This window comes from Filobasidium floriforme, assembly GCF_021052385.1.
Source record: "Filobasidium floriforme strain CBS 6241 chromosome Unknown HD553scaffold_2, whole genome shotgun sequence".
In the NCBI taxonomy this organism is placed as follows: domain Eukaryota; kingdom Fungi; phylum Basidiomycota; class Tremellomycetes; order Filobasidiales; family Filobasidiaceae; genus Filobasidium; species Filobasidium floriforme.
The window spans coordinates 261459-288338 of NW_025763623.1; the positions used below are offsets into that span (position 1 = coordinate 261459).

Below are 26880 nucleotides of genomic sequence, written 5' to 3' on the forward strand. Positions count from 1 at the left end.
CGAGCGGTTCAGAGCCTTCTCACCCGTAACCGCCGAAATCCGACGGATGAGGTCTTCGCTCTGCTGATCAAACTCGACACCGCGATCGCCGGGAAGCGGATGGTTCAACTCGCTACCAACTCGAGTCAGCACCCGCGTGATGATCGCCAAAGTACCCTTGTCGCTTTCTTGTGCCCAGGCCTGCATAGCCCCGGCTTCGGTGGGCAGCTCGGTAAGCAAGTCTGTCACGAGGCCCTTCGCGTATGCCTCGCGGTCGCCCTGGCCCGTGAAGTCCATGACGTGCATGAGATCCAGCTTCTGTCGTATAGTCCCAACCCGCTTCTCCATCTCAGCCATGACGTTGGTAATGTCGAAAGTGATGACCAAGCTATTGAAGGCGGCGAGCTTGCTGACCTGACGAAGCATGTTGTAGGCTTGCTCCGGGTGGTCGTGTCTGATGGCCGCCTTGACAAAGTTGGCGACCGTGTACGAGTCAATGTTCCACCTCTCGGTCGAGGGCCACGAGCTGCTCAAAAAGTCGACGGCGCCGATGTATTTGGCGGCGAGTTCGGTTTCCAGATCCGTTTGCTGTAATAGCATGACGAGCTGGACGACGGCACGCCTGATGAACGGGGTCTCTACTGAGAATGTGACCGATCGCATCAAGGAGCTTATGGCCAATATCGCTTCGATGTTCTCATCGTGCAAGGCCTTGTACCCAAGCTGACGCATGGTTCTCTGGAGCAAGTTCGCGCCTAGATTGCCCTTTCGTTGCTCTTGCACAAGCTCGATCGCCTTTTGCCACTCGCCGCGGTCGTAGAGTGCGTCAGCGATATGAGAGATGGAACTCGCGTTGACTTGAATGAGATGTCCGGCTCGCCTCTCCTCTTCCTTGGTAGTCTTCCTCATCAATTCCAAGAGCGACTTGACCTTTTCGTCCTCTCCCAAGACGGTGTACCCTCCAAGGAGTTTGTCGAAAACGGCACAGACTGCACGAAGGACCAGGTTGTGATCCTCGCTCGTCCCCTTGATGATCCCATCGAGACTACGTCCGTCATTGATCTTGCCATTCTTCTCGTCCAAAAGGAAACGTTTCAATCCATCTTGCATACCCTCGACCCCGCCTTCCGAAGTCTTGGAGTAGCATTCGATGAGATGAGCGTACATGATGACCAAGGTATGTCCGTCTGTCACCTGAACCTTGTTTGCGCTGTTCCTAACTCCCTCGAGATGACCCCAAGCGGAGAGTGCCGTCTCGAGATCTCCCCTGTTCGCAGCGGCTCCCATCAAGAGTGAATACACCGCCAGCTGGAACGGCCTGTGTCGATTATACGTCGCACCGGATTGGAACAACTTGACCGCATTCTCATAGTTCCTCTCCTTCTTCAACGCCGTAATCTGCTGTTCGACGGGTTGTAGCGCCCGATCCCTGTCCGCAAAGCCATAATCCCCTCCACCCGACCCATCCTTCCTCGCCACCCTCGAATACTTTCGGTCCCAGTCGATCCACTTTCGCTTGGCTTCCGACTCGCGGACGGCAACCTGGACCTCGTTGTTCCGTTCCAGCAAGGACCGGATGACGAGCGAATACGACTTGATATTCGGCAGGACGTCCCTCTCCAACATCTCATTGTAGGCCTTTAGGACCTGAGTGATGGGTTCTCCGACCTTTCTGAACGCGTGCAAGATCTGGAGTACGGTGTTATACCCCGATTGTGAAAAGTAAGGGGGATCCACGTGAGGGGCCGAAGAGATCTTTGGGTCCGAGCTGAGCGCCGCCGGGTTCCTGTACTCGTCGACCAGTCGGAGGGCGGTCTCCACCTGTCCGCTTTCGAGGGCCTGGATCATGCGCCTGCTCTTCTCCCAATCCCGGGATTCCAGCTGTTCCCTGAGTTCACTCTCTGCCAACCCCAACTCTCCCTTGCTGACGGGCTTGTTCGATGCGCTGCCATTTGACGACCTGACGGCCGACGAGTTGGACTCCCTCGACCTCGACGGGGCGGAATACGAATTCCTCCTGACCCTATCCACCCCGTTCACCCCTTTGCCCTGACCTAGATTCCTCATCCTCTGGATTCCAGCGCGTCGAGGACCGTTCATCTCCAGATCATCGACCGTCGTCGACCTCCTCTCTCCGGACCCTTCCGACAAGCCGGCCTGGCTGGAATACGTCCTCGTCCTGCTTGACAAACGACTCGGATTGGGTAGCCTGACGAACTTTCCTCCCCTAAGGCCAACCGTCCACGTGCCTCCGACTAGAGGGTTCGACTCTTCCTTGCCCCTCCCGCTCGGGCGTCGATGCAGCCGGTGTCTATGAGCCTGTCGACTTTCGATGTCCGAATCGGGATCCTCAACGGCAGACTCGACCTCGACATCCCTAAGCAGATCGGTCTTCTCACCAGCGATAGTCGCTGCCGCATTGTTATTTTCGACTTCAAGGGGGATCTCGATCTGTTGACTGATAGCCGTGGGCGAAGGAGGAAGATCCAGGTCCGCCACCTCCACTCCATTCTTGCTGTTCTTTGCACGACTCGACGACCTCTTTCTCAGTTTCTTCGAATTCAAGGAAGCCGAAGCTGAAGCCGATCGAGCGAGGGTAGAAGGTCTTCCATTGCGGATATCAGCAAGCGTCAGGGATTCGTCCAGCTCATCATCCTGAGTCTGAGATTGTTGTTGAGGTGCTTGAGTCAGGGTCCGTCCGAAGCCCTATAGATGCACATTCCAGTCAGACGATAGAACCCAGAGCCGACAGAGAGGATGCGAAGTATGGTTAGCCATCGACATCCGCAGATAGAAATTACAGCTGAGTATCTCTCGAAGGAAATGCAAGACTAGTACTCACGGTATACCCCGAAAACTTGCTCCCCGCTCCTTGACCCCCATATCCTCCCGTCCCCGGCCCGCTCCCCGCTCCAGCCCCTCCCAACCCCCAAGCGGCGCCTACGAAATTCCCACTCCCCTGTTGTATAGTAGCGATCTGCGCATTTCCCGCTTGAACCTGAGCTTGTGTCAAGAGGGTCGCATTGGAGGTGAAGGCTTGGGAGACGGTGGATGATGTGGACGAGGTGGTTGTGGTCGCTGTGGTTGTGGAAGAGGCAGAGTTGGTGAGGAGGTTTTGGAGGCGGAGGATTGGTCGGAGGTGTGATCTAAGACAGTGAAACGAATCGCATTGTGGTTGTTAGAGAGGACCGCCCGAAGTATACAAACGATGCCTTCAATAGTCGGACTCACGCCGCCTTGACCAACATCTTGGATCGTCTATCACTAGCACGAAGCTATAACGTCCCGGTAACTTCGAAACCCCGTATGTTCGAGGCGGTCTATAATCTATCGTCTATCGTTTGGTGGTGATGTCGACCCGAAGCTTGAAGTGTCGAGTGTCCATCCGACCGGAGGATCCCTAGAGGTATGTCAAGCAAGTGGTGGTGTGTGCAAGTGTCGCAATCGATAGTTTTCAGAATTTGCATCCGCGTACCAACTCTGGCTCTGCAACGACGAGCAATCCACCCGGCTGCCCTTTTTATCAAGAGGTCGATGTGCCCCAGTTGTTCCTCCGAGGCGATCGAGGCGACACACAATCTACCCGGCAGCATGCAAAGAGGTGAGACTCGTCATACCCCTCCCGCTCTGCCGAGTCAAACGCTCGTCGCCACTCACACATCGACCATCGCTCGGATCGAGAATATTCTGCTCGGGGTTCCGATCCGAGATCCGCTTAGGATGTATTACATAACGCATAAACGCCCGGTCATAGCAAGTCATTACGGCATGCACAATCAGTGTATGCGTTATTAGCGTTCGAGATGACGATTGATCGCTTTGTTGATCTTGTCAAAAAGCCCGAGAAGCATCGACCTTTGCCCTTCAGCATACTCCTTGCTACCAGGCTACCTCATTCCACAAACCGTCGACCACCAACTCTGCAGCAATCAACTAGAACGCCGACCAGGGATTCACACTCACTTTGAATAGAGAGACGTGCAACGATGTCCACACGGTAAGCTTCCCCACCTCCCCTTGCTGCCCATCTGACCAGCATCGCGGTCCTTGAGCACCCCCAACTGATAGCGTGCCAACTTGCTCTTCCTTCCTGGTTGATTGTAGGCACGACTACTACCAAACGGATACCCTCGTGTATATCAGCATCTACAGAAAGAAAGTTGCCGAGGATGAATTGAAGGTGGAATCCCTGGCTCATTCCGTAAGTACTTTACCTGAACCCTTACCTGGACCCTACGGAATGGAATGACAGTTCATCTTTATCTGATTTGAATCTATCGCAACCATCTTGTGTCTGTGTGAGATCGCACAGTTGAAAGTCTCTGTCGGCGATGAGACGTTGCTCGACCTTCAACCTCTCTGGGCGGATATCAATCCCGCGTCGACTGCCACAAAGGTCTTTGGGACCAAGGTCGGTCTCCCTCTGCTTTCTTTGGTCTCTCTTTTTTTCAGTTTTCGATCTGAACCTTGAACTTTCGAATACAAACAGGTCGAGATCAAACTAGAAAAATCCAACCCCGGACCATCCTGGCCGAACCTCACTAGGTCGGCTCAGGATCAAGATCAAGATCAGCCTTTGGCTTCTACGTCTACCTACATCCAGCCGCCTACCGCTTCCACCTCTACCACTTCCAATCCTGCCAACCTCACCTCTACTTCCGCCTCTTCTGCTCCTACTGGCCCTCGACGGAACAAATTCGACACCCTCGACCTCGATGCCGACCTCGAAGAAGACCAAGACCAAGCCGGCAAAGGTACCTCGGAGAAGGACTTGGAAAAGTTCTTCCAAACCCTCTACGGCGACTTGCCGCCAGAGGGGAGGAGGGCGATGATGAAGTCGTTCACCGAGTCGGGGGGGACGGTGTTGAGTACCGATTGGGGTGATGTGGGCGGGAGAAAGGTCGAGGCGCAGCCGCCGAAGTAGCGGGAGGAAGGCTGAAGCGCATCCGCCGAAGTGGGAGTACGAGCAGGCGCCTGGGTGGTTGTGTGCGAGGCGGACGCAGGGGAGTTGAGGATAATCGAACGGAATGCGAGCGGGGGAGGTTCACGGACGACCACAATCAACGTCGGCTGCACATGGCGCTCAAGATGCGAAATACGAGAAAAAAGATACAAGATGGAAAGTACAAGCATGGCGGGGATCGGGCGGAACCAGGGTTGATAGATGGTTTATGAGTTGGAGCGGGACATAAATGGGCTCAGACGAGTCTGTTGTACAATACAATACATTACGAGACTGACGATATACGACAAGAATACGTTCACGACCTGATACTCGCGATCTCTAACCGCATACGTGGAATGGGACACATCACCGCTATCGCTACTTCTTCGCCCACTTGTCCCACTTCCCGTCAGGCTCCCCGCCAGCGCCCTTGATATGGACGACCTTCATCTTGGCAGGCAGTTTGATGACCCGGTGTTGCCCCTCGACGTAATCCCACACCCTCATCTTTTTCTGCTTCTGAGGGTCGTTCGGGTCCTCAAAGACCTGTTCGACGGACCAGAAACCTTTGAGGTAGTCGTTGTTGGACGGGTCGGGCAGGATGGCGATGATGGGCTACACTCGAGATACCGCGAGAGGCGAATGACTGGTAAGCTCGTGCTCAAGCCATGAGGATTGAATCAAAAATGCTTACTGTCTCGTCCGCTTTATCCAGAATCTTGTTCATATCGCCATTATCAGCCTTGTAATCGCCCGTGATCTCGCAAGGCTCTCCCGTCACATCAGACAGGAAGTGCACGGCAGCCTGTTCCCCACTGTTCCATGGGTCCGTCTGACTGTCACAGTCCGCTCGCTGGCCATCTGGCTTCTGCTGACAATCGCTAGCCGAACTGGGCTGGATGTCGTCCGGCTGATAAGCCTGATTGAGAAAGAACGGCCAAGTAGCCGTCAAGTGGTCCGTCCCGCTTATGTTTTCCGTCCCGTTCTTGACGATGACCGTCTTCGATTGTTCTCCCGCGGACTGGACGAGGGTCTTCAGGCCGTCTTTGTCTCTAACCCAATCTTTCCCATCTTTCTTCCATTGAGACTTGATGATCAACTGGTTGTTGTCGCCGGGGAGGCACCAACCGATAGGTTTGCCATCCCCGCCTACGAACGAATCTCGAACAGTGTTCGGAACGAACTGGCGCAAGCAGGTCACCTATGACATCAGCTCACCGTACACATTAGGATCGACAGCGCTCTCGGACCCACCTTGGCCCAAGCCGCCATGGCAGCCAGCCTCGCCTGTAGGACCGGCGAGGTCCCTTTCTTCCCTGCTGGCTCACCGACAAGCAGGGCTTCACGAACATCGTTGACCCGGACCAGTCCCGGTTGACCGAGATCCTTGAAATCCGAATCCTTGTTGGGGTACCAGAGAGGAACGCCACCCTTTTCGGTTCGACACCAGTTCAAGGCGTCGTCTTGAGTACTCCTCGTAGCGATGGATGAGCCGGGACCGTTGAGTGCGGCAGAATTTGGGTCGGCCAAGGGGGCTACCGCTACGGCTTGGGTGTAGGCCACTAGCGATAGCAAGAGACAGGCGAGGGTTTTGATGTGCATATTGTAGCCTGTCAATGGAACGCCGGTATTTAGGCCTATCTAAGGTTATGTTCGTCCAAGTGTCTGGTTTTGTCAGCTGATATCGTATATGGTGAATATCCAGACTTTCCGATCTCCTTGATTTGCATGGCTCAGACATCGGCTTCTTCTACGTGTCTATAAGTGAAGGCTGACTCTAAGATGGATGGCGTTCTGTCCTGAAACCCGTTTGGGATCGGTGAAACCTCCAAGAAAAGCTAGCAACATGAAAGGAACATGACAGGAGGTGAGACAAATAGGGAAAGGATAGTACAGGGAGAACGTACCTGCAGATTTGGTCGAGCTATACCTTTCTGCTTCGCTTACGTGAAACGCGGATGTCCTTGTGCGCCAGAAGTCCTGACGAAACGCGCGCCTGGGCCATCGCAATCGAAGCAAGTGTGAGACGATAGCTTGTGAATCGTACATCAGGCATGTCCTTCTCACAAGATGTATATGTCTCTTGCGCGCTTCGGTGGTGAACATCTGGAACTGTCTCGCTTTGGATGTGGTCAGCAATACCTGAGAATGTCTTGCTATCGATCAGACCTTTCTTCTTGCAATTAGATGGCGGACAGGAACGGGTCGGCGCAAAAACGTGCGGGTGGACAGACGCCGGTTCATCATATCGCTGGCGGAACATGTTGATCCGGACTGCGTTGTCTACATAGCGGATGCTTGAACGCAAGTCGTTACTGATCTGCAGATGTTAGTCGTGATAGCTCGATTGGGGGAGCACATGCTTTGGACATGGTCCGCTCGCTTACTGAGTGTTGTACAACCAGAAGAATCTTCATCGGATTGGAACGGGCCAGAAAGTAGAAGGTCAACCCGAAGTATGTATTAAGCTGCAAAGATAGTGCGGGCTAGTTTGATGAGGTAGACACCATCGTAATCAATCTTATTACATTTGGCAAGAAGATCGTAATGCTAAATAGGAAGTATCGTCGCCTCTTCTGCCGACCGCCTCACTCATCCCTTCAGATGAACCACCTTCATCTTAGCAGGCAGGTTCACGGTTCGACGGTTCAAGCTGACGTGATCCCAGATGTCCATAAACTTGGTTCCATTGGTATGTTCCCCAGTCTTTTGTACAGCCCAGAAGCCCTTGAGGTAACCGTTTTCATTGTTCGTCTCGTCTGGAAGTATGACAATGATAGGCTGCGCGCGAAGCGGATGAGATAGAAGTAGAGGTTAGCTCATGATCAAGAGGTGATGCGATGAGATGGACAGAGAGGGCTCACCCTGGCCTCGCCTTTCTGCGCATCAAACACAATCTGTTCGGCAGCGGCACTGTCGCCCTCATAATCCCCGGTGATTTGACACTCTTGTCCAGTAACAGCAGATAAAAAGTCGACTGCGTGCTTCTCGCCCTTCGTCCACGGCTCGCTCAAGCATTTTTTCACTTGATCAGCCACCAACTGAGAGCAGTTGTCGCCCTTGGGGATATTGGCAATATCGTCCTTTAGATACGCCTTGTTGATAAAGTTGGGCCAGGCTGGGACGAGTCTTCCTTTTGCCTGGTCTCGGACGGAATGCACGAGGTTCTTCAGGTCGTCGCCGTTCTTGGTAAGGCTGTTCGAAACTTCGGGGCCTTGCGAAAGAACGTCGAGCTTCCCCTTGCTGGGAAGACACCAGTTGATGTAGTCCATCTTCTGATCGTCTCCATATCTGAAAGCCTCGTAGACTTTCTGGGGTGAGGTCTGTCCGGGTTGATAAGACGGAAACCTATCAGTAAAACAATTCGCGATGGTAGACGGTTTGGCGCTAAGAATGAAGCCCTTACCTTGGCCCAGGCCGCCATCACGGCCATTCTAGCTTGAACAAGCGGGACGTCCTCCAAGCCCGACGCATCGCCAAGAACCGACGATTGCCTAACATCGTAAGGTCCTACCACCATATCAGTCCTCGGTCCGTTGATTTGTTTGTAATCGGCGTCCTTCTTCGGGTTCGGGGCCCAGAGGACGACACCATCTTGATCCTTCTCGCACCAGTCTTGCATCTCCTCTTCCATTCCGCGGGAAGCCAATGATGGCCCAAAGTTACTGGAGCGAGCCAGCACGTTGCCCTCCAGGTTTCTCCCTACCGCTGCGGCTTGAACAGCTGTAAAGATCCATGTCCATATGTCAGCTGTACAACTTTGGGCTTATATAGATCTCAGTTAAACTAAGGGGAGCGTACCTGGGGCGACCAAGGAGAGGAGGAGACAAGCGAGGATTCTGGTTTGCATCTTGAGTTATTGTATGAGTTCGATGTTGGAACGTGAGTAAAGGAATGTTGCTAAAGTCTTGTTGATGGACGGGGAATTGTCGGGTCTGGGGAATATGAAATTATCAGCAGGACATCGTTCGGTATTGGGTTGAGTCAGAGTGGAGGATTGCCTGATCCATTTTATACGCCAGTGATCGAGCTACTGTTGCAACGAGTTTCGTAATCGACCCTTTTCTGTATCTTCGAAACCACAGGAGCAGGAAAGGAGGCATGAGACTTACCTCCGTCAGGCAAAGGATGTATCGAGGAGACGTCACCGTCATTCCGTGTTTGAAGCAATGTCGCGTCGCGGAGGCACTGCTCGAACGATAGATGACCGTTTCGTAACAGCTTGATGACTGTCATCACTGTGCCCTCTCATATAAAGAGGAGCCACAAGTCATTCTGACGAGCCTGGCTAGAGAAGCTCGAGGTCCGTCGACATGAAACACCCTTCTTCCTATTCGAAACGCGCCATTTCTCGCAAACCAAGTGGAAGCGCGTCTTCCCTTCTCTCGTAATCCGCCAAGCGCAACCAAACGACGTCGAGACGTACCCAAGTCGATGTCAACCCTGGTACCCTGAACGATATCGGGACACGTCCAGCAGACCATCCCAACACAGCCAGCACATACGTCTCCTTGCGATAGAGCGATAGACTAGACCTACGAACCATGCCTTCGAAACAACCCCTCTCGCCTTACCCCGTCATCGACGCGGACCCTACCTTCGGACGAGTGGTCAGGTATATGCGACCGAGCGATTATGCCACTTGGGCCGCGGCCGCTGCTGCTGGTCCCGCTGCTTTCTGGGGTCTTGGTGAGTCTTCCGGATGGGAGATTATGCTATGTGGAGGAAGAAGAGCCGGCTAGGGAATGCAGTCCGATCTCAGATGAGGATGGGAGATGAGAATTCGAGGCTGGAATGCGGGGACCTGGAGATGAGATCATGACCTATCCCGGCTCTTTCTCCTCGCCTTGTATATGCCATCTTGGGGTCTACCACTGACAAGATTGCCTCTCGCTCTATTCATCCGTTTACTGATCCTCCTACGTAACAACGGAAACGTATAAACGACCACAACAACCTGGACCTCGAAACAAACCCGACCTGGATCTCGAAACCTCAAAACCCAATCTCCCTCCTTCTTCCAACCACAAACCCTGCTTCCTCTCGATCCGGACCCACCTCTCATCTATCCCGCAAATACAGAGCGAGTCGACCCTTCCCGCGCATCCACCCGATCGGCCATGAAGCTCGTCGGTTTCCTTGGAGTTTCCGCTGGGTTCTTGTTGGCTTACCAGAGGAGCAGTTGTGAGTGTCCGGGACTGTCCTGAATCTACTGCGAGGTTGGAGGTCGGGGATCTGGTCCTTGATGGTCGATTTCGGGCAAGGGAGGCTGCATGGTGTTGCCAGGTGATGGCTTGTGGACGGGGGAAGAGAAGGGGTCGCGAGGCGATACGTTGGGTGTTTGGGACGACGGAGGCTAGAAGCAGAGGCTGGCATTCGATTATGTTCGAGCTCGTCCAGCCGAATCGCGGCGTTCGGGACCATGCCTGCTCAAAGCAAAGACCTTTTACCCCGCAGCTACTAGACCTAAAACAAATTATCTCTCCGGAGACCGTGCTGACCATTCTTCATCTCCTCTTGACCTCACAGTCCGATTCATGGGTCTTTCTGAGAACGCCTCGGAGGCCAAGAAGGACCACGCCGAGCTCTCCGCTCGTGTCAAGGCCGGACAACCCATCTACGGCGAGACGGACCTGACCGATTACGTCCAGAGTGTGGCTGCGAGGAACTCTACTTGGAGCCAACTGAAGTTGAGCGTCATGCCTTGGTGAGTACAGGGAGAAACGACGTCCCATAATAGAGAGCAGCAGGGGTTCCAATGCTGATGCCGATGCGATTGATCGGCTGGCGATGTCGATATAGGTTCAACCTGGTCAACCACAACTATCACGGTGTCGACACGTCAAAGTATGGCGAACAAAAGTAGAGAGAGTTGGAGGGGATGCAACGAGAGAGATGTCCATGTGCGCTTTTGTATCTGTAACACAATTAATGCCCAATCCGCATCCTGTTAGAGAGATTCAGACGGTTTCACGGTGTGTTTTCGGCGAAATCCGCGAGAGAAAGATGGTCAATCAACCAAAAGTAAGGGGATGATCATCATCAATTTGTGTCGATGTCAACAGACCCCTCGATTGCGACCTCACAACATTCCTGATCATCCTTCCGGAGCTCATTTTGTCGGCACAATATCCCTGGTATCCGTCATTAATCTTGGCCGAAACGAATGCAAAGTCGAAAGGCTCAAAGGGATCGATCGTGACCACCCACCTGCCTTCTTGTCCCCCCATCAAAGGAGTCATCTTGTCTTTCTTACACCAACCGATATCGTCATCGCGAGGAAGTGCTATGCTCAAGTAGCGAAAGGATATAGAAGAGCTTCGAAGGCTAAGCTGTCAAGGCATACGAGACGAGGATAGCCTCACGGTTCACGGAATACGAGACGGCAGACGGTCGGAGGACGACCAAGAACAAAAGATCGGGAACTTACGACCACATTATCACGACAAGATACAACTTCTGTGCAAGGGCTCGAGACGAGGGAAAACAAAGATCGTCACTACAGAGGCTCTGGAACGATAGATAAGAAAGAAGGACTTGTGAGATGCATATCACGCTCGAGGCTATTACGAGCTGGGCGAGGAAGGCGACAGGGGATGTACCGGAACCCATGGTTGTGAGTACTGTACCACCTATATCCCCAAAAGAACCCATCATCATCCTATTGCAACTCCGACTAGTTATTCGTCTGATTGTAATCATCTCCATTCTTTGTTGTTTAGGGCCCGTCGACGACCCTAGTAACGATCCCCCACCCAGACCCCCTCAAAGCAAGGGAAGGTCAGACCAAAACCCAGATATGGGTATATGGCGGGAGGTCGGTCAGGACCGCAAAGGTCACCAGCGGATTATGGTGTTTAGACGTAGAAACGTTCGTCTGGGAGAGGGTCGGACCGTGTGACGTGAATGGAGACAACGGGGCGTGGCCGAGAGGGAGGTATTTCCATACGACCGATCGATGTGAGTGGAACCGAGGTCTAGATGTGGACCGTCATATGTCGTTTGTTGCGGGGCCGAGAGAAGCTGACAAAATCTGCCCTTGTGGACAACGCGATGTGTGTCAAGGGAGGAACAAGCTCGTCGTCTTCGGTGGAATGGCAATGACAGCAACGGGAAACCACCATTCCCCATCCGTCGATACGCCCACTTCTTCAGACGGACCCTCCGTGCACTCAGAAGAAGAACCTTGTGTCCTTAACGGCATCTGGGTATTTGACTGTATCACGCGTCGATGGACACGGCCGGACAATGCCAACGTCGGGATGAATATTGAAGAAGGTATCTTGGAGCATGTGGAGAATCTCCCGGCGCCCAGGTACGCGCATACGAGTGTGGTCAGTCGTGGGCGGTTGGTCATCACTGGGGGACAGGACCTGCAGAACGAGTAAGTCAAGTTGCATACCCGGTCGCGATTCGCGTGCCTGTTTCTCATCAGGACTTATGCCGGCTGGATTGTTCTACAGATATATCATGCAAGCATCGATCCTGAATCTGGATAGCATGACATGGGATCCTCCTTCAGAAATAACGGCCCATCGAGGTTCCTACCGAAGCGTATCCGTAGCTTCCCGCTACGTCCTTGAGCCGCAAACGACGGCTTTAAAGGACGATTATGGTAATCCGCTCGAAGCCTTGCCATACTCGATCGAGTCCGAAGACAAGGGCGGCGAGATCTTCACCTATTCGAATTCCAACTTTACCGACGTACGGAGACAGATCCAGACGTCCCGCTTCGAGTCCGAGGATGGAGAGACGGACTTGGCCACCAGAGATATCACCGTACAGATGACTTCGCAGCCCCAAAAGCTCCCACCAGGGTTGAGATTTCCTTTTGCCAGCGTCATAGGGCATCACCTTATCATCGCTGGGATATACCTATCTGCGACCGAGCAAGAATACATCGTGTGGGCGCTGGATCTGAAGAGGGCGAGGTGGAAGAAGATCGACGCCATGGTCCTCGCCTCCAGTAACAAGGCCGGTATGGGTGCCGAGGCCGAATCTCTGGGTGGAGGGAGTTGGAACAAGGCCGTAGCTTGGGAAGAAGCTGGAAAGCTTATGGTGTTTGGCAACAAGAACAGGAGCTTGCCCGAGGATTGTGAGTCTCGACGATTAGCGGGTACTATCACAACGGGTTTTGTCTGATCCACTCTGTTTGACGGCGATTTTCAGACGAACAACGAGCCATCAATTTTGACAACATTGCGATCGTGGACCTGGAAGTGTTCGGGATCTACCAACCACCTGTCCGGGAATCTTCGTGCTCACCTCGAATGATACCGTTTGCGCTGAAGAGCTTGCGAGAAAATTGGAGTTCCGACTACCACATCGTCTGCGAGGACGGCCGGGCCTTGGCCTGCTCTCGAGCGATACTCTCGGAACGATGGCCTTGGTTCAAGAAGGGTTGGGACGAGGCTTGTCGAAAGGCGAAGGAAGTCATGGAAGGGATGTCGCCCGATTCTGATCCTGATCTCGCCGATCTGACGGGTCCTGGATCCTCTGCTATGGATAAAGTGGGCAACTCGCGGTTCGAGCGATGGAAGTCCGGCCTCAAGGTCGAACCACAGACTCTGCAACTGGCGGAGCCTTATCCGGTTTGCAAAGCGCTACTGGAGTATCTCTACACCTGCGACCTCGTGACGCCTTTGCAACACCGGGCTCCCATACTGAGTGCACTGTTGATCCTGGCCAAACAATACGAACTGGAAGATCTCAAGCGCAAAGTGGTTTACGCCATGCATGAGCGCTTGAGCGGGTCGAATTGCCTGGGAATATACGAGATCGCTAGCCTGTGCGCTTGCACAGGTTTGCAGGTGCGAGCTCTTCGTATGGTATTGGTACGTGTAATCGTTTGGTTATTTGCGAGTTCCGGTGGTCTGATGCGACGTCTCTGCCTCGTAGGCCATACAAAAGAGAGAGGGTCGAAGCTCTACCCATCGTCGAGGCGATTCTAGTGCGGGTCTAACACCCGCTTCAGCTAGAGGAGGTCAAGGTGGACACTATGAGGGCAACGGCATGAACGGCCATGGACGTCAAGGATCAGTCGGATCGCGTATGCCACCATCTGCTGGTTCGGGCAACCCAGGCTCGCAAGGCTACGCGATGAATCTACCGCCTTCTTCCTATCGGATCAGTAAATCACCCCGGACCCGCTCGCCTTCGCTCTCTGGGGCGAGTTTAAAAGCGTCTCCTTTACCTATACCTTCCGAAAACATATTTACCTTTCCTCCTAAGCTCGCCCGCGATGCCAGCCCTCTAGTGGCAGATTCAACGCCGCGGTCCCTGAGGACCGTTGCCTCGCAACCCGCACTAAATGCCTGGAGGGATCCTCGAGCCCCGCTTATGACCGAGTCACAGGAAGAATCTAGCCCAGATGCACGGCCACTACAACCTCCTGTGCCGAACGATACATCTGAATTGGGTAGCGGATCGGATTATGAGCCGCCGTCTTATAGAGGGAGACCGCGCACGGCCAGCTTGAAATCGGTTCACCATTACAAGAGCGGGCTCGCCAATGCGCGTTGGTCGCACAACGGCGAACACGACAACAACAAGCTGAAACCCACCAACCACAAGCATAGCCGTCCTCGGTCCAGTACTCTGGCAGCAAACCCTCTCAGGAAGAGTGTCAGCAAATCTCAATCCATCTCGTCCTTCTTCAACATGCCCTCTGCAACTTCTTCTCTGACTTGGATTGGTCAGCATTTGCACTCAAGGTCTCCTTCAATGCAGGGACCGAATATATCGTCACCGAACGACAACGCTCTTGCCGTGATGATTGGCCCAGATACCGCGAGCAATTCCATTATCGGGACGCCTAATACGTCGAGTTCCTCTGCAAGTTCCGGTGGATCTTCTCTGGCATGGACAGATCCAAGCGAAGGTCTCGTGTTTTGGCAAGAAGGGGACCGGTCCAAAGCAGGCACGCGCCATCAGCGACTTTGCTCACTTGGGGGCGACGACGACAAGGATAAGACGCCGATGCCCAAACGCACACTCCAAATAGATACCCGCCTGGCTCAGAAACAGTATAGACAGGCACACGTGAAACAGGACCCGCCGAATCTACGTGCATCACCTCGAGGAGAAATGCCATTGTTCTTTGTACCTCCTACTCAGGCTCGTGGTGTACAGTAGAGGAACAGAGGGATTTGCGAATTTTGCGCTGCGAAATAGTGATCTCGAAACTCAGGGCTGCCGAAACATCATTGAAGGCTGAGGCTTGCACTTGATGAACGCGGCTTGTAAACGAATGAGGATCGGGTTGACTTGAGACGTGCTCTATACCGATAACACTCGTACCCCTTCTCAGAGACACAGATGCTCAAAGGAAGTTGCCGAGATTCGCACGCGGGGAACCATAACAGTGTTTCACAAAGTGGCATCTTGCGACGCATAAGAGGGCTTGGCTGGTCCGCAGCCCTCAATCGCAGTCTGTATCACTGATGCGCCGGTAACTGCGCAAGCGACCGGATTCTTAACGTCTCCATTCCCTGCGAATATCACCCATATCCAAATCATCCAAATTTAGCAGTATGAGCAAGGTCGATCTTGAAGCTTTAACAAACCAGGAGAATAGAGGGCGTGTCTGGAACTTTTTCCATGATAAGAAGACCGGAAAGGTGATACTGATCATATGTGAGTCAAATACCGGTACCCCATCGCAACGGCAGGTTACAATCTAAACCTCTCACTTGTCATGCCAGTTCTGTTGTTGGTCGTAGCCGCAATCGCCGTAACGTTATACCTCAACTCCAAAAAGAAAAGTTCAGGAGCCAAGAAAGGTTCTGGCGGGAAACCATATCGCTCCAACTTTGGTTCGAATTTGCACTCGTCTTCGGCGATTGCCAATACCACGTCGACTGAGACTACCGATACCAAGGTAGCGTGGGCGACTACCATTAGCTTCTGATAATGGCACAAGGAGCCGACACCTCAGGATTATGTGTATCGCACATGATTGTTTCATATACCACATATCAATTTCTCTGGAATGTTCGCCTTGAAAATGGCAGCTCGCAATGACATAATGCCAGAGTACTGGAGCCGACCACATGTTGACGTGTTTCGTTCTCCATATCCTGCTTCGCTTACCGTAAGAATGTCCGTCATCCGATCCATTGTTCTCGTCCTCGAGTAATCATCAAGAGCTACTGTGACCGTTCGAAACACTATAGTATATGTCATCGCTGTCGAGATATAGGCCTACTCTTCAGTGAGCGAGTCCAACCACGTCGAGGGCTACAACTTCTAAGCTTGTGTTGTGCGCTTCCATGTCACTGGAGGCATACGTACAAGTACTGCGGGATCCTAGTCCACGTACGTCTTGATCCCAAGGTAAGACGAACTTGATATAATCAGGCGAATCCTTCTGTCTTTAGTCTAGGGCTATCTTTGCGTATTCGTCGTCCTTTGTCATAACGTTGCCCATCCTTATCGCCCTCTCTGTCCCTGTACGATTTGTATCAGGACGGATGATCTCTCAGGAACTCGTCTTGGGACTTGGACTATCGACTTCTGCTTTATGCTTCCCGTTCCCAAAATCAGCGACCGGTCCTTCAGATCTGAGTCACTATTCTACCCCTTCTCTAGTGATTTTGGACTCAGGATCCGGGGACGTGTCATCCTTTGCGGACGTGTGACCTATCGCCTTTTCTGTAGATTCGGTTGCGAGATCCGGGCGCGCCTCATCCTCTGCTGCCGTCCCGCTTGATTGTTTGTCGGCTTGTTCTGCGGAATCTGACTCGGGAATACCGGGGAATAGCCAACGATCTACTTCCTGCGTATGCTCCGGGACGGCTGTCAGCGCAGCTATTCTCATATACGATGCAGAGGCCGAGCCACGTCAGGCTAAGCGCTCACCGTTTTGAAGAGAGAGACAACGTCTAAATCGAAGACTGCCTGGGGATCGTATCCGTAGCGACGGAGGTGCTCCTCGTCGAGCGTCGTTCGCCACCAAGAGAGAGGGGCTGGCTCTTGAGCAAATGGCGTGTACGGCTGATAATGCTGGACCAGGACCCTGATCAATCCGCCGACGTTTGCGATACCGGTGTTATTGTCAAGGACGCCCTTGCCACTGATGATTCTTTTACATCGGGCAAATATTTCATAGGGGAATTCTTTCGTTGGGTTTCTCCAACTTTTCTCGTCGACCCGGTTGGGGAGGGGTTCGGATGACCACTCTTTGACTTTGATATCGAACGCCTCATACCATCCCAAACCGTGCAAATATGCATCCAGCCTTTCTGCGAAGAGGCCGATTGAGATCAGAAAACGAGGGCGATGGGGCAGGGTGTTTCGCCAAACAACTGACCGAACTCGCTTCTCGCCTGGGCGCAGCAGTGGAAGAAATGCGCTAAGCTAGATCGGTACAGGCGATAAAGGCAGAACACTTACGACCGATACCCATTCTCCGAGAGCTGCTTGAGAAGTTGCGTCCACCGGTGTCCAATCCGATGCAGGCAGTCCTCGCTTGATCAAGCACAAGAGCAAGAAAGTCCTCGCCAGCGCGACCTGACGAAGGACCTCCCAAGCCAATATGAGTTCCCAGCGATATATCGTTCCCCACTTCTATCGACCAGATAATCGACCCCCGGTTAACATGGTACCCGCGGTCGTATCCGTTTATCCCACTTACTACCAGACCGTCAGATGTCGTAATGGGATACCGGAAGGCGAGATAGTATATCAACTTCAGGCGTGGTACCGAAAATGTCGGAGCCCCGACTCTGCGGTGATCCATTTGGTTTTGCGGATAAAAGTCGTACAGAGGCTGATAGTCCAGCTGACCGCGAGGAGGAGGCGTAACTGAGATGAATCGAGGGTAGCCTGCCCAGACCGTTGGATTGTACAGACGATCTTGTTTCAAGCTCGCTAGAGGATCCGGGCTTGTTTGCGGCTGCGGCTGCGGCTGCGGATCGACCAGGCCGAGGGCGGCCAACGCGGAACGAAAAGAATGCATGGCCATCAAGCCAGTAGACGTGAGAATGATATTATCAGAACGATAATGACACCGGGGGAAATGAAGATCGAATGCGTGCGAAGAGAGAGAGAGAGAGAGCTTTGAACCGGACTGAATCACCCTTTGCCTCGCCTCACGCAGGAGATCAAAATCACGTAATCTCGTCCGCGTTTCGGGTCCGGCGGATGGCGGACGCGCCTGAACGTTTTGGCAACGAAATTCACAACCTACACCTCTGTACCTCATACAATCGTCTTTCGTACATCTCTTGATTTTGTATCCGTGTACGACCTATTATTAGGCTGCACAGTAGCCAGCTGTATCTGCAATCTCCAGGTTGCATGGGTAATTCTGGGAGGGATCCCTCACGTCATGATTTTGGCGTCGCGCTTGCAGAACCGATAATCGTCAGGCTTCCATCGCGGATTGTTTCTCACTCAAGATATCACACGTCGTTCAGTACATTCAAACCATGGCCATGAAATGAGAGTGGGTGTCCAATAAGGAGCCCTCGGTGGCACTTGCACAATGTTCCCGACCGATCGGTCCGTCGACCCGTGGCTTGTAAGGGTGCACCGGGTCGACGTGTGCATAACTATCTATCATCATGGTACGTTGCTCCTTAGATTCACAGTATGCTCTACGGCTCCAGTGTGATTTACCCGCGCGGAATAGTGTTTCGAAGAGCAGGAAGATTCGCATCTGATAGCGGAGAATGAACCTGTGTCAGACCATCGTCGACAACAACTGGAAACAATCTCATAATCTTCCGCATCTCAGATTTCGCTGTTCTACAGCGGAGACTTTCTGAAGATCCATACAGAATCGGGCCCAAACGGATACGAATACGGAAGTACACTATGTGCGACTGAAACTTCGCCGTTCTCGTCATGTTCCCATTCGCAAATGTATTCAAGCGGATTGGTGCTGCACGACGAACCTGTGACGCAATAACAACGAAGCATACCATCAGCCCGGATTCTTGCGGTCACGAATTTGAAAGTCGCAAGTCTGAAGACGATGGTATATTAGTAGCAGTGTAGTACGTTCTAGTACTCACAGTCCGGTCTGCTCGACGAGTTTCACCGGATAGTACGCGATCGCGACCTCGATCGACTCCTTGATCGATTCCTGCCAGTGCCTACAGTAGTATACATCAAGTCAGCCCAAGGTGAAGGATTTGGCAATGTAGATGTCAGGACGCCAATGTGAGCGGAAATTAAGCTGTAGGTTGGACCGGGAACCGTATTGATTGTACTCACGCAACGGTGCGAGCCATGTTGTGATCAGAATCCTTGAGAATGCGAGCGAGAGCGCACCCCAAGACGAAGAAGAAGCAGCAGACCACCACCTCGATGACTGTACATGTAGCGAGCACCAACGTGAGCTCTTCTTGACCAGACAATCCAGAACTGGTTTATGTGATGCTATGGTCGATAGACCAGAACGATGTACCACACATGACATACCTTCCATTCTCATCTCTTTCTTGGTCTTCCCGTAGATCAAGATCTCTTCCATCACTTGCAGGTACAACTCCATCTGTTCCACGGTAATCGCACCGTTCTCGAATTGTTCTTCGATCGAAGCCAACCGCCGCAGGAGGTCTTGCTTCCTGCGCTCGAACTCCTCGGACTTTCTCTGCTTTTCGCGTTCGACCTCTTCGGGAGAGACGGGTTCCTTGGACTTGAGGAAGAACATTTGTTCAGCAGTAAGGATGCGGATATCTGTAGGTAAGAGGTGTTGCTGGGCTGGGTCTCGAAAGCTAGACAAATATGGATAAGAGAGAAGCTGGGCCAAATCAGCTGGTCTTCGCGTTGGAAGTCAGCCTCGAGAATCGACTTTGCAACTTACGAGGTGGTCCCAAGGGTCCTTTCTTCAATGGAAAGGGAGGGCGATCACTGGCTCGTATTCTCTCGTTTACGCTATGATCGCTTGAGTCGACTATCGGGTGTGATATGTATGGTTGTGTGGATGAGAGTGTTGAGGGAAAGTCGATCTGGTCTGCAAGTAGATCCCCTTTGGGCGCTTTGCTGATGGCGTCGGCGTCCCCGGACTTGGCCGATCAGTTGTTGTCGATGTTGTCGTCATCAACCTACTACTGTATGCCTCGACCTACCTGATCGTCTTCTCGACCTACTCATCAACAACAACCACGTCTCGCAAACAGAGCAGCATACAGGAACACACAATGATGATATCGTCAGATACCACCGGCAGCCTCGCCCCCGTGGACCACCTCGACGTCGTCCCCAACGAAGCCCTAGGCCCGTTCAAGCTCGGAGACTCGTTCTGGACGGTGACCGAGGTGTTGAAGAACTACCGGAGTACGTTCAGGGTGGTCGATATATCCTGGGACGAGGAGGTGAGTACCTTCTTCCTCCTGTCTGGACTACAGATCTGTGCCGCAAGATGCGCTGAACGGCCCGTCCCTTTCGTGACGCTACGTAGAACCCCGCGTCGAGCACGATCCTGCTCAAACTCGACGGTTACATCACCCTCATCTTCCCATCCACTCCACCTCCGTGTCCACAACTGCTCCAACGGATCGATATCGACGTCACCATCCCATCCTCTTCAAACCCCTCTTCCTCGTCAAAATCAGCGATACCCTCGCTATCAACGCCATCCTCGTCGTCATCGTCGACGGTCAAGAAGTCTCAACCCAGGTTCACATATGCTGGCCAGACCCTACACTCCGCCCGCGCACCGCTGGATAAGAACCGAGTTTCCACCCTTTTTGGACCTACGTTCGAACCCAAGACCAGTCCCGGTCAAGAGGATTCAAGAGGAAGGATGACTTGTTACCCCGGGATCGGCTTCGAGTGGTCCTCATCGGCCGGGTCATCATCAAGGGGTGCGAACGGCGATACGCACACGAATGACAGACCTAAATCCGAGTCCAATGGGAAGGCCATTTCAACCACGCAACACACATACGGGGGAACAGGACTAAGCGAGGAGGTCAGATCGTCCTCATCGATAGGCAAGATAACGATCTTTCAAGCCCGACCTGATCATTCCCATACGGCCAACTTGGAGACGATGAGCCGGGACCCTATCGCCAAAGCCAACACAGAGGAGGAAGAGGAGGAGAAGTGGACTTTTGTTCCGAATGAGGTCATACAGGGTAGTCTGAGGCTATGTCAAATCACGGTGAGTCCGCTAGATGTCTTTCGGAGATCGATCGTCAGGTGGCTCTTCTTCTCTCTTCGGATCAAGCTGAACATGACCCAATACCATTTCTCGCCGATCGTGCGTCTCCAAATTAGCCTAGGAAATGTATCAAGTTATATTTCCATACGCATAACGGCGATCACGGTAATGATAACAACAACAACCCGTACCCGATCGAGCTGCACCGAACGCTCGCTCAAGACCTCCTCTTAGACCTAGGTCCGCCCGCCCGGAAATACACCAAACAGGACGGGCGGTTCGAAGGGATGTACGGAGTGGACCCAGCTTCCAATTCAGGTCGTGATCATGGGAGGACTCGAAAGGACAAGAACGGCAAGGAAAAGGGGAAAGGAGGCGAGGAGGGAGGCAAGGTCTGGTGGAACTATTTCCATCTAGGTCTGGATTTCTTGGTCGACGAGGACGAGGCAGGGGTCGTCGTCAAGGTCATGGTGCATTCGAATATCGTGAGTCGACGTCTTATGTCGATCGGGTTACACATCGCTAATACAGGGCGATACCATTCCGATTCCCGTTCTCATTCTCTTGTCCGGCGGGGAAACACTCAGCCCGGTACGGCCTTGTTTCAGCGATACGCACGGTGTCCATGGGAGATCGTTGTCCCCGGCAGCCCCACACGGACTGTGTATTGTCGGGATAGCTTGAAAGCGGCTACAACGGCGCTTTCCCAAGCGCACGGGAACGGCGTCCACACCGACACCTCCAAATCGTCTAAATCGACTGCAATGGCTTCGAAACCCAAGGACAGGAACTCGAACTCGAACTCGCCAGCTGAGATTGAAGCTGCGGCGATGACCCTAGATCGGACGACTGAACCCGGATTCGAGGGGATCATCAACATCGACCCTAGCAGGATCGTCGCGCTCGATGGCATTGTACTCGAAGAAGGTCCGGGAGGAGCGGGGATCGCCTCGGTGTTGATCTGTTAACGAGTAGCCGCCATAAAGAGACACGACCAGTTGCGATCCTCGAGTCTCAAGAAGACTCCACGCCTTCTTTTTCGACCGCATGACTATCAATTATCTGTAGGCTTTGGCAACAGAAAGCATTCGACACGTCGAGGATCGAGGGCGATCGACGTGATTGTGATTGCACAGGACCAGAAACCGCTTCGAAAACGGTTGCGAAGACACGACCCTATACCCCATGACTTGCACAACTTCCTGTCCTTGTACGAAGATAACACTTGTTGCGTCTGTTCATCGTATTCAAATGGTTCGATACAAAATACAAGTCCTGGTCCATGGAATTTCTTCTTTCTTTATCCGTACTGTACTGTATGCGCTTGAGCGTGGTGTGTCGGTGTCGGGGGTGGTCGTCGTTGTCCCGAGTGTTTTCATAAAATACATGCAATCGCCTTGTTCTCTCCGTCTAGAATCCAGGAGCTCCACCGGCACCTCCTCCCATCGTCTGCATTCGCTCGCCGACCTTCTTGTTGACCTAGAGCGTTTTTCCCCAGAGTTATAGCCGTAGTAGTAGGCGCAATAGTAGTGTACGGTATAATAAGGGAAGGAGAGAGGACAAGTGTCAGTATCGTTCGATAACGAAGATGAATGCAGAGACAAGCCGAAAAAAGAAACAAAAAGGAAAGAAAAGGGGGGAAAAGAAAACAGATGACCACCAAGCCACGAATGGCATCGAGGTCGGCGTGTAGTTTAGTGTGGGTCCGACTGATTAGTCGCCTCTTCGGTAGAAGCAATTTATCCAAACGACGACATGCCCAGTCGGATCCTGAAAGGAGATTCCATCTCCGCTCATCTTCGTGGAAAAGCCCCCCCTTCCTCTCCTCCACCCATACCCAGCCATCCCCCTCTTCCTCCTGGCGCAAAAGGCGCAACTCTTAACGAGGCGGAGAGGGACGGCCGTAAGTGGGTACGGGTGTTCCTTTTAGCCGGTAAAGGCTAAAGGGGTGAGAAGCAAAGAGGGAGGCGTGCGGACCTGGGCTAGGGTGGGGAAGACTAGCTCGGTACGTCCTGGAGCGGGTTGCGTGGGGTTTTGCAACGGGAAATGATGAAAGGTGGAGTGTATAGGAGGGAAAAGAGAACCAAAAGAAAAGAGACACAGCGGGCAACCGCCGAGACTCACCTCGAAAAACTTGGCCGTACACCGATCGATACACACGCCTTCCCCCTTGTTGAGGTCCCCCTCGAGGTACTTTTCCGAGATACATTTGGCGTGACACGAGTTGACGAGTCGGTTGAAGACGTCGGTGATCATGTCGAGCTCGGTGACGGCCATCTCGATCTGTTTGTACGTGTCGTCGTCGTCATCATCGTGGTGACAAAGGTCAGCGTCGGTGAAGGCGAAGCAGGTGAAGCCATGAGCGAAAATAATGGCGACTTGCCTGAGCCGGGTTGATGGTGCCCTGGGACTGAGCCTGTTGTCCACCGAGACCGAAGAACGACATGTTGTGGTATTGAAGACGTAGTGGAGTCTACGAGATCAGACGTAACGCAATCGAAATGCTCCGAATGAGCCCGGGATTTCTTTGGTCTGTGAGATCGTTTGATGCTTACCTTGAATCAGAAAAGGGGAAAGGGAGAAGGAGGTTGACGAGGTTGACGATGATGTGTACGAGTTGGGTGATGATGCGTGTTATATATACTGACCCCTGTTCAGCAGCATAGGCTGGTCGTGTTGGAAAAGTTGCGTGCGTGCTGGGTGGGTGAGTCTCGAATTTGGATCCGCGCGCGTTCGAACCACTCGGATGCCTCCACCTCTTTCGAATTTCTAAAGCTGGCTCGCATCCTGAACTCGATCTCAAAGTTGAATGACCTTGAAACGTTCCCACTTCTACAACGACTTACCACAAGTCACACACCCATCCTACTACGATACCCTGTCACGATGGCTAAACCTACATCATCATCAAAACCGGCGTCCAAGTCCGCGTCCAAACCCGCCTCCAAGGGCAAAAAGACCAGCACCGCCGAGACGACCCCGGTCGCTCGTCCCGCTATCGGCAAAGACGACAAGGCTCTCAAAGAAGACGCTGCTGCCAGCCCGGCTCCCGTCGCTGGAAAGAAACGTAAATCCACCACCTCGCCTGCAACGGGCGCTGCCAAGGACCCCGAACACGACCCGGAGACGATCAAGAATACGCAAAAGAACTCCAAGACCCACGCTCCTGCGCCCAAGGATGCTGGCAAGATCACTCCCGGTGTGTCTCTGAGGTCGGGTGATGAGGAGCAAGATGGTGGCAAGTCGAACAAGCGGGCCAAGGTGCACGTGAACAAGCCTGCCGTCACCGTGGAGAAGACGACGGAGGATGTCCCCTTGCCTGTGGTCGCTTCTTCTTCCTCTGCGTCTGCTGGAGAGAAGAAGGGCAAGGGCAAGAAGGCTTCAAAGAAGGACGTCGAAGCCGATGAGGATGTGACCATGACCGCCGCGGAGACCGCCGCCGTCCCTCCCTCGGCTACCAAACCCGCTTCTTCCCTCAAGAGCGCTCTCAAATCCAAGTCCAAGTCCAAGAAGCCGATCGAAGAATCCGAAGACTTTATCCACGGGTTCTCTTCCTCTGATGGAGAAGATGGCAACGAATCCGTAGATGACGATGATTCGGACGTCGACATGGACGCCGGAGCGGGGGTGAAGAAGGTGGTAGCGAAAGACTTGCCAAAGGTCGTCGAGGGGGACAAGGCCGTCGAGGAAAAATTGAGCAAGGCTAAACGCAGAGGGGTGAGCAGCTCTTCCACCTCAATCTCCCGTAGCTCCAAAGTATCCTTCGTCTTTCGTACTCACGAACCCATATTGTGCTGTTTCCTTGCGACCTCCTCTATTCGCAGGGCAAAGAAAAGGGAGTGCTCTACCTCGGAAGGATCCCTCACGGATTCTACGAAGAGGAGATGAAGGCGTACTTTTCCCAATTTGGGGATATCTCCAGGTTACGGTTGGCTAGGAACAAGAAGGTGCGTCCTCGTCGCGTCCTCTCCTCGCTCCCTGACTAGGTCGGCTGATCGCGTCCTTTTCCACCTCTGCTTCCTACTTTGACCTTGGCATTGTCGTTCGTCCTCCGCCGACAGACCGGAGCTTCGAAACATTTCGCCTACATCGAGATGCCCAACAAGTCGGTCGCCGAGATCACGGCCGAGACGATGCACAACTACCTGCTTATGGGTCATATCCTGCAATGTCACGTGAGTTACCGTTCCCATTTCTTCGCAGTGATCCGACTCTCAAGTCTCGATCTCGAGGAATTGATGCTGATGCAACGGCGACACGTCGCAGGTCGTCCCCGCCGACAAGCTTCACCCGGACATCTGGATCGGTGCAAACAGGAAATGGCGTCGAGTCCCCTCGGCTCGATTGGAGAGGTCCCAGTTCGGCAAGGTACGCCCCTGCGTTCAATCCACTACCTTTCTTCCTTCTGCCGCAAACGCGCTGACTCGACATTAATATCTCCGGCTTGCTTATCGATCTTGCGCAGGACCGAACGGACGAGCAGAAGAACAAGACCCGGAGCAAGCTCATTAACAGGGAAAAGGAGAGGAAGGACAAGTTGAAGGCTGCTGGGATCGATTACGAATACGAGGGATTCGTGAGTCTGCAACCTTTTTCCCGCCGTCGTTCTCGTGTCTATTGTGCAAAAAGGCTGACTCTCCATATTTCGCTTGACAATCTACGAACAGACCGCCTAGAGCTCGATTACCGTGCGATGTCTTTCGCCCTTCCTCCTACCCTCTTGCCTCTTTTTTTGTCTCCGCGTTTCGTTCTCATCTTGTAAATCCCTCTCTGCCTCGACCTCGTCTTCCTCCGGCCGGGAATATGAGAGAGGGTGTATTTGTATGTCATCTCATTCGATCTCGTGTGGTATCCTTTGGCTTTGCATCACCGGCTTTCGACGCGCTTCTTTTGCTTACACGCCGCCTGACGAGGATCATCCCATCACTGGCACCTGTAATAAAAGACCAAGCTGATCTCATGAAGGGCAGGACGCTCGTGATGGCGGTGGCACCTGACAGGATGATGAGGAACATAATCGATTGCATGCTCGATCGTGCATTGGGTTTCATGTAGAGTTGGCCGGCCAGAAACTCCTGTCGAATCTCGATAAACGACTGCACCTGGACGACACAGGCCGAGCATGGCGAGGTTTCGACAGGATCGCACTCGCCCTCGATGGAATAACAGGACGCGCTTGAGCGCCATTTCGTGCACGCGGGTCCGACTTTTGAGCAGTTGAGTGGCGATCATGGCGATGGTGTGCACATTGCCTTACATACTTCACACCGTATGCTCGAGCCTCAACATATCTTCCCGAGTTCTGCAAGCTCACGTCACGCATGATACCGATCAGCAACCTGTAGCGACCTTGTTCGCACGCATACTGTATACTCATAGCTAGATAGATTGGCGGTGGCGAGAGAACAGGACGCGCGACATCGTAAACAACCCCGCCTCGTACCTTCTCTGGCGATCGCCTTCCCCCCGAGTTCGACTCAAGAATCGCTTTGGGCTGATTAGGCTTGACCCGAGGATCTTCTAGATCCTTACGATCAATTCAATGTTGGTTCCTGATGGGGGTTGCGATCGATAGAAGTCGAAAGGAATGTCGCCACTCATTAAGCAGAGTCACGTGACCGACACTGTTGGGCGATATCTAGACCTTTGAAGGCTCCTTTGAAGCCGGGAATCATTTCGAGCTCATCCAGAGAAGATTAACTACTCATGGAACTTGCTCTTACTGGGAACTGATGTGGTAGACGGCGTTACGAGGCTACTGACAGGTTGCGCCTGAGCGGGATTATGCGGGTATTATGCGTTTATTCTTCGCTTATTCGTTCTCACGTCATTCGATACGCGT

At 53.0% G+C, this 26880-nt stretch overlaps 9 protein-coding genes across 9 annotated transcripts; 5 read left to right on the top strand and 4 right to left on the bottom strand.

Annotated features, from left to right (window-relative positions):
- The first annotated feature begins 3550 nt into the window (after positions 1–3550).
- Positions 3551–5248, top strand: HD553DRAFT_304046 (SGS domain-containing protein). Its single transcript, XM_046178959.1, has 4 exons — positions 3551–3976; positions 4084–4180; positions 4292–4390; positions 4469–5248. The coding sequence occupies exons 1-4, from the start codon at positions 3966–3968 to the stop codon at positions 4901–4903; spliced, it is 642 nt and encodes a 213-aa protein (XP_046039503.1). The 5' UTR covers positions 3551–3965; the 3' UTR covers positions 4904–5248.
- A 15-nt stretch (positions 5249–5263) lies between these two features.
- Positions 5264–6526, bottom strand: HD553DRAFT_347485 (uncharacterized protein; the record flags this gene model as incomplete). The annotated part of the gene is made up of 3 exons (XM_046183304.1): positions 5264–5539; positions 5619–6107; positions 6179–6526. 3 exons carry the CDS (start codon positions 6524–6526, stop codon positions 5303–5305), a joined length of 1074 nt encoding a protein of 357 aa, XP_046039504.1. The 3' UTR covers positions 5264–5302.
- A 911-nt stretch (positions 6527–7437) lies between these two features.
- HD553DRAFT_304049 (uncharacterized protein) lies at positions 7438–9163 on the bottom strand. Its single transcript, XM_046178960.1, has 5 exons — positions 9037–9163; positions 8726–8957; positions 8331–8647; positions 7789–8247; positions 7438–7705 (listed from the first exon to the last, which is right to left on the bottom strand). Exons 2-5 carry the CDS (start codon positions 8772–8774, stop codon positions 7517–7519), a joined length of 1014 nt encoding a protein of 337 aa, XP_046039505.1. The 5' UTR covers positions 8775–8957; positions 9037–9163; the 3' UTR covers positions 7438–7516.
- A 236-nt stretch (positions 9164–9399) lies between these two features.
- On the top strand, positions 9400–10932 carry HD553DRAFT_304051 (NADH-ubiquinone oxidoreductase complex I, 21 kDa subunit-domain-containing protein). Its single transcript, XM_046178961.1, has 4 exons — positions 9400–9613; positions 10007–10108; positions 10454–10631; positions 10727–10932. Exons 1-4 carry the CDS (start codon positions 9469–9471, stop codon positions 10788–10790), a joined length of 489 nt encoding a protein of 162 aa, XP_046039506.1. The 5' UTR covers positions 9400–9468; the 3' UTR covers positions 10791–10932.
- A 444-nt stretch (positions 10933–11376) lies between these two features.
- Positions 11377–15228, top strand: HD553DRAFT_93052 (uncharacterized protein). The gene is made up of 6 exons (XM_046184603.1): positions 11377–11540; positions 11647–11884; positions 11990–12308; positions 12388–13019; positions 13094–13758; positions 13823–15228. Exons 1-6 carry the CDS (start codon positions 11469–11471, stop codon positions 15056–15058), a joined length of 3162 nt encoding a protein of 1053 aa, XP_046039507.1. The 5' UTR covers positions 11377–11468; the 3' UTR covers positions 15059–15228.
- A 1543-nt stretch (positions 15229–16771) lies between these two features.
- On the bottom strand, positions 16772–17882 carry HD553DRAFT_360092 (uncharacterized protein; the record flags this gene model as incomplete). The annotated part of the gene is made up of 4 exons (XM_046183950.1): positions 16772–17166; positions 17235–17250; positions 17318–17491; positions 17559–17882. The coding sequence occupies 4 exons, from the start codon at positions 17880–17882 to the stop codon at positions 16772–16774; spliced, it is 909 nt and encodes a 302-aa protein (XP_046039508.1).
- Positions 17883–20076: 2194 nt separating this feature from the next.
- HD553DRAFT_266985 (uncharacterized protein) lies at positions 20077–22006 on the top strand (the record flags this gene model as incomplete). Its single annotated transcript, XM_046177509.1, has 7 exons — positions 20077–20247; positions 20334–20409; positions 20488–20725; positions 20933–20990; positions 21155–21334; positions 21404–21523; positions 21626–22006. The coding sequence occupies 7 exons, from the start codon at positions 20077–20079 to the stop codon at positions 22004–22006; spliced, it is 1224 nt and encodes a 407-aa protein (XP_046039509.1).
- Positions 22007–22264: 258 nt separating this feature from the next.
- Positions 22265–23655, bottom strand: HD553DRAFT_304057 (Tim10/DDP family zinc finger-domain-containing protein). The gene is made up of 4 exons (XM_046178962.1): positions 23594–23655; positions 23422–23511; positions 23163–23321; positions 22265–22517 (listed from the first exon to the last, which is right to left on the bottom strand). The coding sequence occupies exons 2-4, from the start codon at positions 23482–23484 to the stop codon at positions 22449–22451; spliced, it is 291 nt and encodes a 96-aa protein (XP_046039510.1). The 5' UTR covers positions 23485–23511; positions 23594–23655; the 3' UTR covers positions 22265–22448.
- Positions 23656–24647: 992 nt separating this feature from the next.
- On the top strand, positions 24648–25800 carry HD553DRAFT_267582 (uncharacterized protein; the record flags this gene model as incomplete). Its single annotated transcript, XM_046177532.1, has 5 exons — positions 24648–24755; positions 24863–24985; positions 25100–25213; positions 25305–25406; positions 25504–25800. The coding sequence occupies 5 exons, from the start codon at positions 24648–24650 to the stop codon at positions 25798–25800; spliced, it is 744 nt and encodes a 247-aa protein (XP_046039511.1).
- Between the last annotated feature and the right edge of the window lie 1080 nt (positions 25801–26880).